General features: G+C 37.0%; 1 protein-coding gene across 5 annotated transcripts in view; it reads right to left on the reverse strand.

Moving 5' to 3' along the window:
* Positions 1-589: 589 nt before the first annotated feature.
* NEDD4 (NEDD4 E3 ubiquitin protein ligase) overlaps positions 590-20,289 on the reverse strand; it is a 50,273-nt gene continuing 30,573 nt past the window's right edge. For 2 of the 5 annotated variants that reach the window (XM_054272614.1, XM_054272609.1), the window contains 24 exons: positions 18,538-18,588; positions 17,668-17,729; positions 17,222-17,324; positions 16,415-16,584; positions 15,740-15,857; positions 15,432-15,599; positions 13,613-13,678; positions 12,904-13,023; positions 12,297-12,503; positions 11,118-11,195; positions 10,804-10,858; positions 10,656-10,714; positions 9,751-9,816; positions 8,275-8,504; positions 7,601-7,722; positions 7,432-7,502; positions 6,292-6,387; positions 5,203-5,276; positions 4,987-5,047; positions 4,358-4,417; positions 4,154-4,261; positions 3,460-3,556; positions 936-1,008; positions 590-859 (listed from right to left, as the gene is read on the reverse strand). In XM_054272614.1, coding sequence (XP_054128589.1) covers positions 757-859; positions 936-1,008; positions 3,460-3,556; positions 4,154-4,261; positions 4,358-4,417; positions 4,987-5,047; positions 5,203-5,276; positions 6,292-6,387; positions 7,432-7,502; positions 7,601-7,722; positions 8,275-8,504; positions 9,751-9,816; positions 10,656-10,714; positions 10,804-10,858; positions 11,118-11,195; positions 12,297-12,503; positions 12,904-13,023; positions 13,613-13,678; positions 15,432-15,599; positions 15,740-15,857; positions 16,415-16,584; positions 17,222-17,324; positions 17,668-17,729; positions 18,538-18,588 — 2,418 coding nt within the window. In that variant the 3' untranslated portion in view covers positions 590-756. The remainder of the gene's footprint in view (positions 860-935; positions 1,009-3,459; positions 3,557-4,153; positions 4,262-4,357; positions 4,418-4,986; positions 5,048-5,202; positions 5,277-6,291; positions 6,388-7,431; positions 7,503-7,600; positions 7,723-8,274; positions 8,505-9,750; positions 9,817-10,655; positions 10,715-10,803; positions 10,859-11,117; positions 11,196-12,296; positions 12,504-12,903; positions 13,024-13,612; positions 13,679-15,431; positions 15,600-15,739; positions 15,858-16,414; positions 16,585-17,221; positions 17,325-17,667; positions 17,730-18,537; positions 18,589-20,289) is intronic. The other 3 variants (XM_054272611.1, XM_054272610.1, XM_054272613.1) reach the window with 3 other exon arrangements.

Below are 20,289 nucleotides of genomic sequence, written 5' to 3' on the forward strand. Positions count from 1 at the left end.
TCAACTACAAATTTATCCAAAATAGTGATGAACACTCAATAAACCAACATCAGTATATAAATTTAAACAAAAAATGGATATAATTTCTCATTAAAAGTCAGAATTATGCTGCTTATCTGTTTTGTATAAAAATCTTGGGTTTGTTACACGGTTTTAGCAAAAGCAAGTTAGAAACAGAAGCCTAACAACTGTATCAAGTCAGTGTTCTGCAAACAAATGTTTTCCAATGTTGTATCTAATTTGCTGAATTATAAGGTGCTTTGGGCAGATCTGTTGCAAAAAGCCTGAAGCAGCACAAATTATGATATTGTAATACATGAAGTTTGTTGGTTTTTTTTTGTTTGGGTGGGTTTTTTTTAAAACAGTTTAACAATTTCATTTGCTTCTCTTAAAGCAGCAAGTCAAATTTAAATCCTCTGCAAAGATTTCTTCACAGCTTTACTTCAGTAGTTTACTGCAGGACAGTCTCAAATACTGTACAAGAGGCAACTGCTAAAAACACTTCAGTTTTTTACTTACTTGGCACTGGCTGATCCAATGTGTATATTGCATGTATCAGCAAATACACAAAACTATGGAAATGACAAAATACATTTTCAAAAGTTAGTGATTTTTAATACTTAGTTATTTTACACCCTATGAAGAGTCAATAGCCATGTGTCTAAATACAATGGTAGTCCCTGGAAAATTCAGATTTGTTTGTAAACCTTTAAAATGAAATTGCAGCACTGGACCAACATAATTTATGTCTGTATCTTAATCAACCCCATCAAAACCCTGAGTGTTTTCAATAGCTAGAAGAAGTTTATCCCATAAATCTTCAAACGAGTCATACGGAGGCAAATCCAAGCGATTAAAGCTGAAAAACAGATGAAAACTCTTAAGTATTTTATCACATACTAGAGGTCATAATTTATCTGAATTAAAATACTCACCAGGTATGAGCTCTTGGCAGTTTTTCAGGGGTACCCCACTGTTCAACTGTGAACAACTGTGGTCCATTTGAACCTGAAGAAAAGAACACATCAATTTTCACCCTATTATGAAATCCTTTTATAATCAGAGATACAAATGATGACCTATTTGGGGATTTTGTAATCCAGGGCTGACATCTGAAGGAGCTATCTATATGAATAAAATACAGACTATAGAAAGTAATAGTCAATAATCCCAATTCTCTTGTATTTTTTGCTATACCTCAGTTTCAAGAGACTTCTACACCTTCAGCTCAGAAGTTTAAGACCTAAATGTTTATGTATGGTAGCTGGCATTGAAGTTTTTATACTATTTATACTTTATACTTTTATAAGTATCACAAATTTGTATATTAAATTGTAAAATAAGTTTTATTATTATGAATTTTATACTTTTTTATATTTTTATAAATTTTGCACGTAAAAACTTAGACATGTTTATCACCATGTGCCAAGTTTGATAAGCTGGTAGAAAGTAGTCAACGCACCTATACAGCAACAAAAACAGAGTAACTGAGAACTTTTGGAAACATGGCAATCATATGTGTACTCCCAGGATGTTTTTATGCACCTGAGAGAACATTTTCTGGCTAGCAAAAAAGGCCGCAGCTCCCTCTATCCTTCAAGAACTGTCTTACAGCATCCTCAATTCTCACCAAGCAGACACAAGGAGTATTTTATAACTGTTTCCTTAAGCTGGGAAAAGTCTGCAGTTAAAAAACGAGGAAGACAAAAGCTGCACTATGTCAGAGCACGTCTGTTCAGGGTGCCGGAGCTCCAGCACGGCTGAGTTTGCTGCCGAGCTGGGAGCCCCTGAGGAGAGGAGCCACGAGAGGGAGATCTCGGCCAGGGAGCGGCTCCAGCGCTGCCGGCGGGCGGGGAAGGGAACGGCCCGGCAGCGGCACAACGCTGAAAAACAACGTACAGCTCTTTCGACACAAGGTACAGGAAATGTCATTGTCACTGGGGTTTGGTAAGGATGGCATGCTGGCCACAGCAAAGCAGAAATAACTGTACGAGAAACAAACAAAGCACTGTGCAAGATAACTGCTAGTTGAATTTTTCATTAATGAGTGAGTGAATATAACTACAGAAAACTGCTCAAGTGTATTCTAATCCCTGGGCAGAAGGAAGCCAAGAACTTCGGCAGTTTCTTCCCCTGTATCAATTCTTAGTTCTGTCTCTAGCAGTGTTCTTAGATAAATAAGCAGAGCTCCTGGGGCAGCAGAATTCTGACTGGGATCCCCTGTGATGAGCAGGTGCTGTAACCCCAGCAATGCCAAGGCTCAGGTGCAGCAGCAGACACATGGCTGAGCCTGCTGAGCACACTGCTCTTCCCACTGCAACTCACAACTCATTTACTGACAGAACAGAAAAAATAAACCAAGTATCTCAAGCTACATCAGGGAAGGTATAGGTTGGATATTAGGAAAAAAAAATTTCAGAAAGAATAATAAAGTACTGGAATGCTCTTCCTAGGGAGGTGGGAGAATCACCATCTCTGGATGTGTTTAAAAAAAGACTGGACATGGTGCTTGATGCTATAGTCTAGTTGAGGTGTTAGGGCATAGGTTGGATCAATGATCTTAGAGGTCTCTTCCAGCTTCATTATTCTGTGATTCTGTGATTTATAATGAAAATGAAGACATGGAGAAATGGGAACACAAGACAGGTGGTTTTGTTCACAATCCTTTTGTTTTATAAACAAATTAATGTCCTGTTTATAAAAAGGAAATGTTTAATCAAAGAGGCAAGTTAGACTATTCAGTCATTTGCACAGCATCTCAAGCACTTTTGGCCTTAATAAAGTAGTCTAGCAGAAAACATAATAGCTGATGGCAGCTGAGAACAGACCTCCCCTAAGCCAAGCATCCCCACCCTTTGTGGGCTGCTCTATCTGCCTGCCCACAGTGGCTTTTCTGGCTTTGCTATTGAAATTTGCTCCCTGCTGTCCTCTGCTTGTCTCAGTCTCAGCATTGTAGGTTCAGTACTTTTCTTCTGACTTTATGCTTAACTCATGACATTTCAGTGGTCCCTTTTGGAGTATATCCTTACAAACAACTGCATCTGTACAACCATGGCTTGTGAGCAGATAAAAGCAGTTGTGGAACTGAAGTTAACTGCTGATGCCAGCATGTCTTTGTAATCAGATCTTGGATAACTGAGAATTTTCTTCAAGCTCAATCATGTGTTAAACAGGGATTTTTGCAGCTCTTGAGAACTTTAAAAATCCACATTCATTTGAGAACTCCTATACATTTAAAAACTTCAAAACCAGAATTAGACCAATATGCTCCCATATAGTACATGGGAAATGTGATGTAAGTGACTCTTCTCTAACTTCGTTTCTTATAACTGCCAGTACATACTAAATTTTAAAGCAAAATTTGAAAAAAAATTTGACAATGTCTGAAGTCAAGCATCAGGTCAATGTTGGTACTGGGTTCTTTGTTACTTAATTGTGAAGATAATCTTAAGTACTCACCATAGAGCTCAGCAAACCCATTCATGGGAACACGTGATGTGCCAGTAACAAACTGAAGTAATCTTATTCTCTTTTCAGAGTCCATCATTAAGACTGCCTATGTATGACAATGAATACAATTAAATATTTCTTTTTAAATTAAGGTTTTAAGCTAATAGATTTATGCAAAATAGTATCTACCTCTAAATCATTATCTATGAAATACATATGCATTTTTCTTAGAGACACACACAGTCTAATTCATTGCCTATTGATTAAAGCTATGAAGTCAACAATTTTTTAATGGCACTGTAACAAGAGTATGGTTACTGGCTTAGCAGGCTGTTAAAATGCTTCCCTTGAAGATTTGGCCCCCTACTTTCTTTGAAGTTTCTTATGTTATGAACTAGAAGCCAAATTCCTGTAATTTATTAAACAGAAGAGTTTAACACCTCTTTAGTGTAACCATGCCAGGAAAACCTACACAAATAGATTTTTAACCCCAGCCAGACAGGGATATTTCTGAAAAAGCAATCATCAGTATTGCATTTACATTCTTACCACACATCTCACCTTTAGTTTTCTTACTTTCTCAGGAATTTTAATGGTCAGATAATATTTACCTAACCTTTTAATGAATCAAACTATAAACTAGCAGAAAGGCAGCAGCTTTTGAACACATTTTCAAGAAGAAAATATTAGAACTTCACGATACCTTCCAGAACCACTGTATTACTTGATGGTTTATGTTGTAGCCATTTTTGTACTTTGTGTGTAGTTTCCAATCAGCCACGTCCACATCTCCCAATCCACACATTAATAACTACACAGATAAAAAAACCAAACAAACAACACCAAAGTTTAAGTCAGTAAACTAAAGTTTCAACATAATTTGCTCTCTTTTCCACGATACACCTACCTCTAGCTCATTTTCATCAAAAATTTTAATCAAATCCTGTGGTATTAGTTCAAAAAAGCCCTAAAAAAGATGAGGGAAGTTTGTAAAAATCAAGGCAACATTATTTTAGTTTTTAGTCAAGAAGAAGGATATTGTGAGGCTTTGGTAAACACAGCCAAAGCAATATATCAAAGACAGATGTTTGGACACCAGTAGTCCTCAATTTCATTACAGTACTTTTAATTGATTTCTCACAACTATACTGTGCAACACTGAGTGATGAGTATGAAGTCTGAATATCATCTATGTAATACAATTGGTAGAGAAAAGGGTAAATTGCCTAGTTTAAATCAAACTAATATAATTAAATTAAGTTTAATTTCTGCAGAGGTCATTAAATAGTTTGCTCTGCAGCTAAAGCTGTCAGTCAGGATTGAGAAATAAGCAAATTTTTCAAGATTAATTAAACACCTCAGTAAAAACATACCAAAATATTTTTAACTCTGAAATAATTCAAAGCTGACACTACAAACAGTATCGCTGTCTTTTCTAATACTTTAAACAAAATGATTAGTGAGTCTTCAGGGTGTCCAAAAAATATCAGATGCAACAAACTCTTAGAAGAATGTATTTTGTAATTATAACTGTACCTCTTTAAAGGCTGTCATTTGTTTCTGTACTCGGCTCACAAATCTCCACTGAATTACAAGACTGCAAAAAAATAAAAACCCAAACAAAACCACATTTAAAATAAAAGTGATTTACATACAAAGCAACAACTTCCTTTTGTAAATAAAGCTAACACAGAGCCCCTGTGCTAGAGGGCAAACCAGTGAGGTACATTGCACACAGCAGCCACTACTCACTGAATGTAGTCTCTCTTGTTCTTGTTGGTGACAACTATTTCTGATCCACCACTTTTCAGTTCATGTTGATGGGTCTAAATGCAATGCACAGAACGGGTCTTAAACAAGGTGAATATATAACAGAATTCCTATGTTAACATTAGATAATTCATACAACTCTTTAAGACTGCAGAATTTGAGAACTATGAGAAACAGATCCAGCCACACAGGTCACCTAATAAATAGAATGTGGTACATTTGAAAAAAAAAAGATGTATTATTAAGGGGTGCAATGGGAAACCTCTATTTTGTCTGATCTGCTACAGCACACCACCCAAGACTGCACACAGGTTCACAGTAAGGCACACTTCTCTAACTGCATATTCCATGACCCAGCCCTCACTCCAAAGCTCAAGGAAAAATAATTACAGAAACCACTTCAGCAATCATGCCAGTAAGTGAATCAATATACATCTCTGTTACAAAGTGACTTATACTGCTAGAACCTCAGAACACAAATATCTCAGTTATCACTGATGTACATTTTCATTGCTTCTTCTCAGGCTCACTGCTGTTGCACAAGACCATAAAGGTTATTATCCTTAGATCTAGCTGGCAACTGCAGTTTGGAAGTTTTATACAAGACCTGTGGTATTTCTATATGACTTATCTTAAACAGCTTTGTATGCACTAACAAACTTGTTTATTCTATAGGTTTCTAGTACATCTTAAGAGAAAGGAAACATGTTACATCTCAGCAATTCCTGCATTTTCCAGAGGAACTCATCCTTTCCAGCCAATCACATAAACCCAACCTCTACTCCAGATCAAATCATGGTCTATGGATATCTTAGTTTTGGCTGCCTTCACAGCAACAGCTACATTTCAATGCAAGTAGTATTCAGCAAAAAAGCAAAAGCAATTTTTTAAAGCTCTGCTCATTTCCAAGTCCTTTATCACAGCAGGCTGAAATGCACTCACCACATGAGTGGAAAGAGCTGAGTGAGTGAAGGAGTTTTCTTAACATCATGCACATAAAATCCCCTAATTCCACAGGACAAGTATTTTCTTCCATGTTTTTTCTATTCCACATTACATGAACATACTAACCTGACCAAAAAGTTCTTCATCAACTATGAATCTGAGGTCCAGTTCTGTTGGATCATTTTCAAGGATCCATCTCAAAGAATTGTAATATTCACTATCCTAAGAGAAAATTACAAAAGAGTAAGTGCTAAATAAAGTAGCCACCCTATAAACTGCAAGAGGTTCCATGGCAGCCCAGTGAACACTTCTGCCTAGGGTAATCCTATACTGGACACAGAGACACTGCAGTGGTACAAAGCTCTGAAGACCTTTAAAACCTGATTGCTCAGCAATCCTTGTAAATGTCCTTCTATCAGGGAGTGTAGTGAAGGATGAGGAGGGCAGATCTAGCTCAGATATTAAGAAATTCTTCCCTGTGAGTATGGTGAGCCACTGGCACAGGGTGCCCAGAGAAGCTGGGGCTGCCCCATCCCTGGAAGTGTCCAAGGACAGGTTGGACAGGGCTTGGTGCTACATCCTTCTAATGGAAGGTGTCCCTGCCTTGAACCCAAACCATTACATCATTCTAGAGCACCAAACAAAATGAAATCAAAACAAAAAAAACCAGGACACATCTATAAATCTATTACTCAGAAACAGATAGCAACTACATGCTATAATCTTAAAGGACAGCAAAACCAGTAACAGATTAAAAAGACAGAATAAAAATCACTTTGCCAATGAGCACTCTAGATAAGAGCCATTATCAGGGAACCAACCAAACAAAAAAAGGGACATGTTTCTCCTCTAAAAATGTTACATTGTATAGCTCAATTTTCAGTCCCTAAAAATTATTAATTTTTATAATCAAAGAAAAAAAATTAAAAAACAGGTTAAGATAGGAATCCTGAAAGTATTTATATTCCATTTTAACAATTTCACTGTCTAAAACACTTTAAGAAAACATCACAGAAAGTTTAGGTTCCAGTTTCCAAGACAGCTTAACTGACTTGAACCTGAGTCTAGGTCTTTGATTTTCATTAGAAGTTTTAATTCCTACACAACTTACAGACTTATAAAAGATGTAGCCTAAAATATCTTTGAATTGTGCATTTTCAACCTTCAACATGTAGATTATAGATATGTAGATATTATAAACAGATATATCCATAAAAATTATAAATTAACATTAGATTTGTCAACATGATAAAGCAAATTACATACCACAGACTCCATATCATGTAGTGTTATTGGTTTTTGGAGCATCATCTTGTAAAAAGGACGAATAAAAAAGGCTTTAAAGAAGAAGAAATAAATTTAACAGATATAACTTAGGACTCAAAACACATGCAAAATTAATCTGAATATCCCATGACGTAAGATAAATACTAACCATCCAAAAGTTTGCCATGGTAAACAGCCATTCCAGCCACACGACCTATAAACTTGAAATAAGAGAGATGATCTTCATTGCAAAGGCCAGAGTTCGGATTGATCTGCAGAGTATAGTTATCTCTGAAGAGTTGAAGGAGGGAACAGGGAAGAGAAAGAAAAACAAAAATGTTGTACTATTGGATCAATCCCACATTTGAAGATCTGAAAGACATCACTTATGAAATCAGTTATTGCTTTTCATGATGATATCTAATATTAAACAATACACAACAGAAGACTATTAGGGTATCAGAAACAACCACCAGGAACTACCTCAGTAAGTTGGAGATAAACCAAAGAGAAGGGATTAACTCCCATTCATTTTAAAGCAGAGTAACATTCTCTGCATTATAGTTATATAGTGTCTCTTCTGCATGCAGGAGATGGTTGCAAGCACATGCTTGTCCATGCAAAAATGCCATGGCTTATGTTAGGATTGCTGTACAAAAACCCCACAATATTGTCTCCACATTACTCTTCTGGCAAGCAACTGGGTGCAGATTATTGCAGTTATTATCAACTAAACCCTCTGGTACATTTGCAAGGGCAGCAGGAACCCCATTTTTAAAGAAGGTACAAGAAATACAATTTCTTTTCATAAGTTTTCACATCATCCAGAGCAGTATTACTTACGTAGCTGAATATTCAAACAATCCATAATAAGGATTAAACATTTCTTTAGAGAGAAGGAAGAACCATTCCCTGGCAACTCCTCCATAGTCTAAACCTTTTTCACCATCAAATTCAATCCAAAGTCTTGCTTTAAGGAAATCTGCTCTCTTTACAGCTATGATTCTTCTGTAAGAATCTTCAAGGATTGTTGTGCGATGAATTTTCATTTCAAACCTATTTGGAATATCACTCTAAAAAAGAGAAATATGAAAACAAAGAATAATGAAACAAACCCCAGCATCTTAAGAGTTTTGCAGAACATGCAAATTCTGAAAATAGACCAAGAGAGCACAGAAATTGTTTCCTTACTTCACTTGGAAACATAACAGAGTATGATAGAAAAGAGGCTCCATTTATCTACAATTCAACTAGCAAAGAGAATTTTAGATGCTAACTTCTATTTCATGCTAAGAAAATACAGTTAAAAATTCTCACTAGTAACAGCATATGGGCAGTTGCTCTGCATGCAGCGAGGCATGGAGTCTCTTCTGACACTGGACATTTATCATATTACACACTTGATTAAAAACAGCTCACAGTTGACACATAAAATTATCTGGAACCATTTTACCTGACTTACTTCACCTTGTAGTTCTATATCCTATGAGCCTAGGTATCCTGTTCTCTAACTTGAGACAAAATCTACAGTTGTATTTAATTCTTACACTACCACAATTGTTTTGTGTGGCTGAGCTCTCTATCTCAGATTAAGATACTGACATTTGAATGAATGTCAGTCCTGTTTTACTGGGAACACAAAAAACAAGGTGTATGTATAATTGTGTGCAACTTACATGCAGCTCAAAGTGCACAGGCAGACTTGGCAGGTAGAAAGCAAAGCATGGATCTAAACTCAAAGGTTATTATATATGTAAAATACCTCCCAAGGATGTAAAATTTGATTGAACTTGAGCCGACTCATTGTTATCTGGCTGTCCAGATGCTATTTACAGTCTTTTATGCTACATGTTATAAATATACCTGGCACTGCCACTTCCAACTAGAGTTTGGAAACAAGATCCATAAACTTCAGATTTTAAGGCTGTAACAATTTATTGCAGTCATCCAGAATGATCATGATGACAGTAGAGATTTCTACATAGACAGACTAAAAGCTATTCTGAGAACTTTCCATATTCTGACTTTCAAAAACTATTCCATGCATGATTAGTGATTTCCAAACTTTTCTGTTGGCAGTCTTACTTTCAGGGTCATGACATTTTAACCTTTGAGAATTTCTGCTTTTTAAATTAGATTGCTTACAGTCTTCATCAGTGTATAAAATCACAAACCCTGCTGCTAGAGCAAATGCTAATTGTTATGAAGTTTGTGCTTCATAAACATATTTGTGATCAGACAGTAAATTTACCTTCCCTGTAAATTTGGTTAGGGGCCTACGTTTCATAACCTTCTGCTGGATTCCTACTGATTACTGACCTGTTTCTTCAATTTCTTTCTGAAGAATTCATACTTCCTCTTATAGTCCCTGGAGTAAGGCACAGCCTTTGGGGGGGGGAAAAAGAAAAAAAGTCTTGTGTGTCTTGTGAAACACAGACAAGCCATTTAAACTCTGAGATAACAGGAATACATGTTTTACTGAGTGCCAGGGGAAACTTCCAGTTTATAAACACAAGGAATGAAAAGCACCTCTCTGTTCAGATCAGATCCACAGAATTCATGCTGTACTTCCCCATTAGCTCAGGAACTGCCTGAAATCCCTGAGTGGCCCAGATCAAAGTGACCAAAACGCCTTTGGTGACGTCCATTTCCCTGCTGGATCATGAGAGACCTGGCTACAAACACCTCTATTTTCCATGGACAGGGAAGGTTGTTTACAAATGCAGGCTATTAATAAACACAGATATCAGCTGAACACTAAAACCCATCTATAATTATAATGTAAACCATCTTTGCAATTAGTTCTGGTAATTTCACACTACAGATTAAATATTGAGGCTGGATAATTATTTTCCAGTTGAAAATCAATTTAATTCCTTTTGAAGCCCTTTTTTTTCCCCTTCTTCTTTCTCAAATTTATGTCATGAATTGAGCTAGTGTGGACAAGAAATAAATAAGACTTCCTTACAGACTTCAAAGCCCTCCTCCAGTCTGTAAGAAAACTTTCTTACTACCATGGGAACTGCTTTTTCTTTCTGGCATTTAAAGACCATTTCCCTAGAAAGCTCTCTAAACAGTTTTTTAAAAGAAATAAAATAAAAATGCTTTGTTCAGACACCCTGAAAGTTTCACTTTCTAGACTAACTGATAAATGACAAGAGTTTATTTGGATTCTATTAACAGTATTTCTGAAAAACATGAAAATGTGCATTAGGAAATCTTACTGGTCCAGTTATTGCCACATTCTGCAGTCGAGGATCCTCCCATTGGGTTCTCTTCGTATCTGCAAGAGATGTTTTAATTAGTTCCATTAATTCAAATAATGGTCACAAATAAAATGATAAGTAGGGAAGAACACTACATTGTACATACTGTGGTTTATGAAGAATATTCTTCCATCTGTGTGAGTTCTCTCTTCCCACCCTGGCTGTAAAAAGACAACATTTTTGTTACGCCTTTTTATTACATTTTTATTATAAATTTCTGATCATATAGTTTGCATAGAACTCAACATCATGAGCAGTTGAGGGCATTCCTCTCCCATCTACTGTCAGCACTGAAATTCAAAACAGTATCTTTTGTAGGAAAAAAGCAGGCTGCATTTTCTCATGTGCAAATTTCAATAATGCTAACTTTAATAGTTAAACTGTTTCATCTGCAAAACAAGTACAAAATGGTTTACTTACTGGTAATGGGCCCAGGTCAACTGGATCTAGGGAAGTCTTTCTCCTTGGATGAGCAGAAATTTTCAGTCTTGGATCTTCCTTTGAAAAGAAAACAAGCAACATGTTAAAATCTTTTTGCTGTTTTGTTTTGCTTTTAATTTTTGTTTTGTTTTTATTAATAATTTTGTCAAGAATATGCCTAGTACTAATTAAGTAATGGTTACATATTTTACAGCCAGAGGAATCCTTGCGGATTCTCAGTCCTCCACTAATTTACAATCATCTTCTAGTAACCTCTCACTTTATTTTATTTACATACATATAAATCCTTCATTCAACTCAATTTTTGTGTAATTGAGTTGAATTACTCTTTCCACACCATTTCTGACACACCTTATACTTTTTGGGTTTGGTGAAGTTTTTTGTTGTTTGGTTGATAGGTTGGGATTTTTTGTGGGAGCTAGTATGAAGGTGGTTGTGTTAAAGGAGTTCTTTTTGTCTGCCTGGAGAAAAGAATATCCATTTTGAATCAATTTCATGCATTTCTCTTTCCCTTTCACCTGCCAGTAACACTGACTGACTCTGGAGATGCTTAAGCCCATCTAGCAGCACTGCCAGTGGTGTGCAGTGCCCCTGTGTGGAACTGCAGCTGCACAGCTCCCTCATCCATATGGCACTTGCACCTGCTCTGCTCTCCTAAGCATTCACAGGGCACATTCCTGTTGTGCCCTGTGATAAATTCAAGGTAATGGATTTGCTGTTGAAGGTATATTTACTGAACTCATTTCTGTGAACACCTCCTATAAGCTACCATAGTTCTGCAATGACATTTAGGAGGGATTCACATCTGCAAAGCAGATTCCTGTTTTCCTCCTTCCAAGCTAAACTTTCAAGCACCAATACAATTAGTAAAATTGATAATCTTCTATCCATGACAAGTATTATAACTTGGCATTTTTATTACAGATCACTCAGACTCACACAGAAAATTTTGGGTTGGAAGGGACCCACAAGGATCATGGAGTCCATCTCCATGGCCTGTACAGGGACTCTTTGTTAGCATCCTGATCTGATCGTGCTCCTGAACAGACAGACCCAGCTATCTTGGCATTAAGAAACACACGGAAGCTTGCTGAAAGCAGCCAAGTTTTGATTCAAGAGGAACTAGAATTTCAGTTCATGAGAACAGTTTTGCATTACCCATGTTGTAGTTTTGGTATTGTGGTCAATAAAGAAAGGTCTCCCATTGGGTGCATGTCGGACTTCCCAGCCTTTAGGGAGAAATCCTTGCTCCATTTCAGGCTGCTGCTGAGAAGACTGTTGTGATGAATCACTTGCTGTTGCTTGTGGCTGTCTTGCTACAGAAACATTTGGTGCAGCTGATGCCTGACTTGTTTCCGCAGCAATCTAAGGAAAATGATCAAAAACATCCTATCAAATCAAAGCCCTGTAAAGCAATATCTTTTTTCCAATAACCTGTATTTTGACTGATGAAAGCAGTTGCATAAAGCAAGTCCCTGACAGATTCCATGGTATCAACCACACTGACTAACAATCACTGATTGTGGTGAAGGCTTACAGAAGCTTTCCAGCCTCCTCAGTCAGCTACCTCTTTCCAGAAGGGAGAGTGACTGCTATGAACATTACTGTTGCTAACTCTCTGTGCAATCCCTCAGTTATTTTATGTGGTACTTTACAGTCTATGCCTTTTGTACGTTCTATTTCAAAGCCATCCCCACTTCTATTACACAAGATGTTTCAAAGGCTCAATGAATAAAAACATCAGCAAATTGAAGACAGGCAGTACCTGTACAACTGGTTTTATCCAGGTAGTGGTTCTAGAATTGTGATCTATATAATATGACCTTCCTTTTTCATCTTGTCGTTCTTCCCAGCCTGGGGGTAATCCAGATGAAGTAGGCAGTAACTAAATAGTAGTGATAACAAGACAAAAAACAATTAAGGAAACTATGAAACTTACTGTGAAAAGGTTTTCCTCTGTCAATTTAAAACAACAAAACTATATTCCAGAGGTTCATGACTTTTATGAGCTGGATAAAATAGATAAGTAGTATTGAAGTCCTTTCTGAATAGTATGAGGTAACAGATTTTTGGTTTTTTGTTTATACAAAATTCAAACTCCTCATGTTAAAGGATTCATTTATATACCTGGTTTAGCCTGATCCAGCCTAGTACTTCTGGCTATGAGATCACAGTTTACAGTGTCACCATAAAAGCAAAATGGAATGTGGTATAGCTTTTAATTAGAAGTAAACAATTAGAAGGCAAACCATTTGAAAAATGAAACTCATATCATCAGGGCAAGACTACTTCCTTCTGCAGGCTATGCATCAAGATAATGCTAAACAAAGCTGAAGCGTGGAAGCTTTACAGCTGAACCAGACCCATAATGGCCATTTTGTCAGGACAGCTGCTGGGCAAGGAAGGCCAAATCTCATTTGAGATGTCAGCAGCTAACACAGCTAAAAGCCTGTGTTTTTTGAAAAATGACTTACCACTGGATGTGCAGGCTGCTCTTCAAGTCTGTATGTCTGCAGACTACCTCTTCTGCTGGAATGGTTCTTGAAGGAGTGGAGAGGAATGACACATTAGCTATTACTGCAGCTTTACGGATGGCAGCAAACAGCCAGCAATGTTTATCTCACTTCAAGCTAGTACAGCTTCCATCCTGAGCAAAGTGTTGTATTTATTTCAAAACACTATTTAATATCGTATTTTTCAACCTCTTGTTTTAACAGCTAGAAACATCAAGTTCTCAGAGTCTATTATAATCTTAGAATGATAGAGGCTTGTGAAAGTTCAGAATACTCTAGCAATAGATGTTTTGGCACGTAAAACATTAATTACAAATAGTTACAGAACAATTGAATTTACAGTATAGAACTTTTTGTGTTGTCAGTAAAGTCTGTCATAGAGCAGAGCTAACACAACTTTCCAGAGAGTAAATTAGGTCAATAATGAAAAAGTATGAGAGTCTGAGATAATCAGTTTGAGAAGAGCAATTAAATCCCTAGACTTTGCCTAAGTGCCCATCTTCCTGCCCACAGCCACATTTAGATCTCACTTGCTACTTCATTAGACACCTGTATTTCATTTTGATCCAGAATTTCCACAGCTACTTGAAGGATTTCTCCCTATCCACATACTACTGAAGTACTTCAAAGAAAAAAACATTATTAACTTTTAAAGGTTTTTTTGGTGGGGAAGTGGGGTGTAATGCAGGTGAAAAAAGGCAACACTACCATTCTAGCTGACTCTTGCAAATAATTTGAACATCTGCTTCTTTCTTTGCTCAGGCCACCCAAGCAAGCTGAAATAACAGTTTCTTTGCTACCCATTGAATGCTGAACAGCAGAGATCAAGTAAAGTCTTGTTACTTTCACTTGACTGTTTCCAGCAACACTAGTGATACATTTGTACAAATTCAGATAAACATTGTCAATTCCAAATTTACACTAGGAAGGGCATTCTTAACATCACACAAGCTAATGATTATTTCAATACCAAAATCTAACAGACTAGATGGCCTGGGTCACCTCTAAAGGCTTTCCTCAATGGACAGTGGATTTCTCACGTCACATATCAGGTTACAAGGCTGTTTGTGGAGCTCGGGTTTCACAGGACAGCTGAGCTTATTTAATTGCTTGCTACCACACCACCAAAAAGTCGAGTTTCACCCTGGCTACATGCTCCTGCTGTTTTCCCTCTGCTACTGTAGCATTTGTCAGACAATCTAGCATGCTGTTTCACTTGTTCAAACGGCAAAAAAGCAGCGCTGGGGAAAAGAGAGCAGTTTTCTGCTGGGTTAGCAAGCTGAACAGTCTCATGTAGAGGTCTGGCAAGTTCCACAGCTGGCACAAGGGCTGTGGAACTGTATGAGCAAGCTCCCTGTTTTGCTGCTAAGGAAGCAGCAGGTTTACACAACCCAATCATAAAACCTTATCCCAATATTCAGAATGAAAAGTGGTCAATCTTTGAACTTTTTCTAATTGGAAAAGTAACTCAGATAACACAACTCCCTTAGAAATAAGCTTTCAAGAAATAGATTTTTCATTCGTAGTTCTCAGCACTCTACAACACTAGACCAAGAGGTAGATTTACAGACTGAAAAATAGTTCACACACATCTGTTTTAACCTCAGGCAGAATTCCATATAAGCAAAGCAGAGACGAAGAAAATGCTTGCTTAGATGGGATTCTACAGCAAAGAGACTAATCTTAAAGTGTGTGCATTTGAGATGAAATTAAAAATATAATTCCTAAATAAAGTATTCATGGATCTAATTCTATCAGAACAAGTAGCAAAATAATTTACAGTGTAGGCTGCTGACTGGCCAGTAGCTGGACTTCCAGAGGTAGTAAGTCTGTTACTCAATTCTTCTGCAAGATGACTCTGTATATCACAGCTACTCTGCGAGAGAGGCATTTGAACATTCTGATTGCTGTACATTGTTGCCTCATCTTCAGTTATAATTTCCCAGCTCTTTAAAAAGAAAACAAAGGGAAAACATTTTTAACAAGTAGTTGCAAGTTACAATTATTTAAGACAAGCTTTCTGAGTAGGCTAGATGAAAACCAGCAGCTGCATTTCAGAAGCACATCAGTTGAGCTGCACTGCTGTACCTCAGGGGAATCCCTGTTGTCGGTGCTCTCGGTATCCTCGGATATCTGTCGCCGGTGAGTGAACACGTGCTGCGCCTCCAGCTGCACGCTGCCAAGGTCTGCAACAGCCACGCTGTCCCTGCAGGGCACCGTGGGACAAGTCAGCTCACAGCAGCCTGAGTCTATCTTTCAACAGTAAGCCAGGCTAACAGCAAAAGCATACATCACAGTCATTCTGGCAGAAGAAAAAGAAACAGTCTGGACGACATAAATTAATGTAAACTGTTTGAGATGAATAAGCATTTATGCAATGTGAAGTGTAAGCTGAAGAAACAGGTAGCATTCTGGGGCGGGGGGGGAAACAAAAAAAAAATAAATAAGGCAAACAATTTTAAAAAGCCCTGATGGAAGGAAGAAAACAGGCTGAAAACTGAAAAATTATTTAGCTTCCATTCCTATAGTTGTTATCTCTCCAGCTACAACCAGTTTCTATTTGAACACATACTTCCAGAGCACAGTACAGTCACAGTGATCACTAGCCAGTGACCACTGCATGAGGGCTTCCAAGTGAAGTGAGAGAAAGCTCTCTACTTAATTTTCAATCTGTTCACATTTTATTTCTCCTTGCTTTCAATGTAACTAGGGTGAATTACACTAGCTAATATAAGACTAGAATTTGCAGGCTAAAAGACTTACTGTACAGTTGGTCTTTTCCACTGTGTTCTTCTGAATTCATGATTGACATAGTAGGTCCTGCCGAGGATGTCTTGTCTCTCTTCCCAGCCTGAAGGCAGTGGAGGAGATTCCTGCTGCTGCTGCTGTGGCTGGCTAGCAGCCTCTGGTTGGTCCAATATAATCCATCCAGGCTGAAAGACATAATATAACTACCTGTAATACTACAGGAGTTGAAAAACATCTTAATTTTTCAAACCACTCCCCCTTTTAAGGTGTAATTCGCCTTAAGTCGGTAAATTTTACTCCTGTTTTAGTGTGTTTATTTATAAAAAATGACAGGGCATATTATGCATGCAGAAATCTTATTTTAAACACAAGATCCTTAAATATATTAGTACCAGAAGTTGTTAATTCCAGGAAAATAAACAGCATTCACAGAATAGATTAAAAGCTTAAACATTGTCATTTCGTAACATGCTGCAAATGTATGAGGCAGGTGAACACACCCTTCTGGAACAAAGTTTAATTACAGCAAAGCTGGCAATGCTAAATAGAGTTAAGTCTGGAAAGGAAATCCATTAATCTACATTGGATGTGTTTAAAAAGATCATATATGTGTGGTAGGTAAGATCAAAATGTCCCTATGGATTGGAGAGAGTTGAAATTCTAAAACCAGAGAGATGTTAGTGTCTGCCTGGAGTCAAAAAACATTCAACAGTACCTACAACAGAAACCTCAACACTTATTAACTGGTGTGTTTCTAAAACACTATTTATAGCTTAGTGATTCCTAATATTCATTTTTCAGCAATAAACACATTTTTCCCACCTCTAATTCTTCAGCCTGTTCTGTGGTTTCTTCTTCAGACCCATTGTTTTTAGGTAAGTAAGTCATTTTTAATCTAAGGTGGCCTTTGACTCTTGATTTATGGCTGCAGAAGAGAAAATAAAATTATCTTATTGTGCACTTGTAGAACAAAATAGCTAAAAAAGCATAGCTAGAGGATTATTCTTAAATGCTCCAACACAAACTTGACTTTCTATAATTTACATTAATAAAGTTATATAATAGCATTAAGGCTTCAGACTTCTGAATGCAGTAAGTATTTAAAATAATGCTGACTTTCTAGTAGAATATAAATATCTTAGAAATGGCTACCCAAATTTCTTTGATGGAAACAGAAAAATTTAGAAAATGCATATGTAGTTACAACTAATGACCTAAGAGCTCTATTTAGATATAAAAATTAGAATTTCCATGTGGTATTTACCAACCTTCTTGGATGAAGAACAAAATCCTTAAATGTATATGGCCTCTCCATACTTGGATTTTCTGTCTGGAATAAGAATTTTTTTTCAAGAAAAATCTTTATCAAGCACTTGAAATCAAAGAAAACTATCAGAAATTTCCAGTTATTTCTTTAAAGGCCTTATAACATTTTAAAACTTAAATTGCAGGTTCAGGTACAGTAACAGCAATACCAGCTTTAATCTTAGCAGTAAGACCGGTTCAAGAAAACAACAATTACCTTTCAGTGTCTATGCACATTACAGAATGAAACACCTGCTCTTGGAAAGGGTTTGCCATGGTTGCTACCCTGTTTGTAAGATAGTTTCTGATAAATCTGTTAGTATCTGCTAATGTTTTGAGACTTCAGAAGAAAATGGACAAGCTTATTTATTTCAATGTTCTTAGTGATATTTCTTAAAAACTGATTACCTGCCTTGCAAAAGGATTACAAGAAACAAAAAAACTGGCCAAAGCAACAGTAGCTCTATTTCTCACTTACTCTCTTTTTTGAATCTGTTTATGTGAATAAGGAACAGTAAAAATAAATTTACAGACTTTAAAGAAATATTTTAAGACATGACAGTAATTACAATCTCTTCTTATCTTTAAGACTGTAGAACTACGGAAAAGCTAAAAGCACTGCAGTATTGAAAAACAAGGTAACCTATGCTGTTTAAAAAATAGCAGCACTGAAAAACCCCAAACCGATCTACAAAATAAAACAAGGAACCCACAGAGCAGGAGAATTTATTTACTTCTTACTAGTATTGTTAACTTCCTTAGATGACTAATAGAGTGCATATAGAAATATTTTTTCCCTTTCATAGTTTTAAAAACAAACAAAAAATACAAACCGGTAACTGATAAAGAGGAATATCCACTTGTCCAAGAAAATCATCTCGAGTCTACAGAAAACAAAAACAAACACCACAGAAAGTTGAAAGCTGCAAAGTGTTTTAACACCATTGTCCTCCACACCCTGATAGCACACCAATGCTTTCTTAGAACCTGAAGCCACTTTTGAATTATAGGCAATAACTTGTTCTGTACAGAGCAAGCGTAGCATTCACATTCTCTGAACAGAGAGATAATTCTCTCTCATAGTTTTTTTTCCTGAAGAAGCAGAAAGAGAAGAACAGAAAACAATTCTTATCTCTACTTGCTGCTCCTGTTGTTTTTGCATGTGTGGAATGGGTTAGGAGGATTGTTTACCTGAAGTGATTTGTCAATTAGTTTCTGCTGAAGATTGTTTTGTTTCCTCAGCCACTCTCAAAGCCGTGTCCTGGCTGTCTGGAGACAGTCACAAGTTTTTCTTTAGTATTCTTTGTAGTATAGTACCTCTTTAATGTACTATAGTATAATGTAATATAATATAGTTTAATAAAGCAATTGCTCAGCGTTGTGAATCAATGGAGTCAGATGCCAATCATTCCCTGCTCAAGGGTCACCTTGTTTACTATAAGCAAGTTCTGATTGACCCAACACTCCGAGCCTTGGACAGTTCTGCCTTCCTCAAAACAAAATTTGAGGGATCTGGAAGTGGAGATTTAGACTGTTTACTGAATTATACAGGCTAATGTTACCAAAACAGGAGAGTTGGTCAGCATCAGGACTGAGACTGACAAAATCTCCAGTAGAAACATTGTCCTGAAGGACCCTCCCTCCTAGGAGAGCCCAACAATTTCCATAAACCTAGGCAGCTGTTTCAAACAGGCATGTATAAACATTTTCTTCTTTTCCAAATCATACAGCTACTGTCAAAGCTAACAAGAAGCAAAAGTAAGTGCAATCTGTGGTAAGTGCTTTGGAAGTTCCAGTAATTCCAGTGATCCCAAGCTTGGCATGAAAATCTGTCAGAACTATGAAAAAATGCCTTCTGTCTACACACTTTGCAGAGTTTATTTTTAACAATGACCATCCACAAGATTTTACCTGACCTGGATGTCTGGACTGTCCAGCTAGGACCAGACCATGAACACAGCAGCTGTCAGGCCAGGGCAGGGACTGACAATACATAACTTCACTGCACACTTGACTTTCATCAAGGATTTTTGCTTGCCAAAAAAATTACAATTTCAGTAATCTACACAGGCAATTTCAGTATTCACCAATAATCACCACCAGCAGTGCTTTACTTGACTTCTTGCTGGATTACTGGAGCATGTGCGAAGTTGCTTCAAATTAATTCTTGATTTGAAAACCTTTGTGAACCTCCACAAAAGCAGAAAAATTATTGTAAGGGTCATTTAACATAAAGACATATTGCCTGTGGAATAAACTCAGGTCAGTATGGAATTTTTTGAAGGTATGTAAAAGCTTATGACTTTAATAAAAAACCCCTACACTACAACAAGACTACACTTTTTTGCAAAGACTGAGTAAGGAGCTGTAAAAGTCTTCAACTCTGTAGCTCGTGCAACCTCTGAAATTCCAGGCTTCCTGATTTTTCTAGCTAGCAAAAAATTTGGTGTCTATTCTTTCCTAAATCTGTTGTTGCATTTATTCAAACCAATCACTCCAGAATTTTAATGTTTGTCCATAAAACTTTTCACCACAAGGCTCTGCAGCTTGCTGACATCTATTTCCTTCACCTCAGGGCAAAACCA

Source organism: Melozone crissalis, unplaced genomic scaffold (genome assembly GCF_028551555.1).
Source record: "Melozone crissalis strain CALT ecotype California unplaced genomic scaffold, PUWL_Pcris_2 ptg000014l_1, whole genome shotgun sequence".
Classification (NCBI taxonomy): domain Eukaryota; kingdom Metazoa; phylum Chordata; class Aves; order Passeriformes; family Passerellidae; genus Melozone; species Melozone crissalis.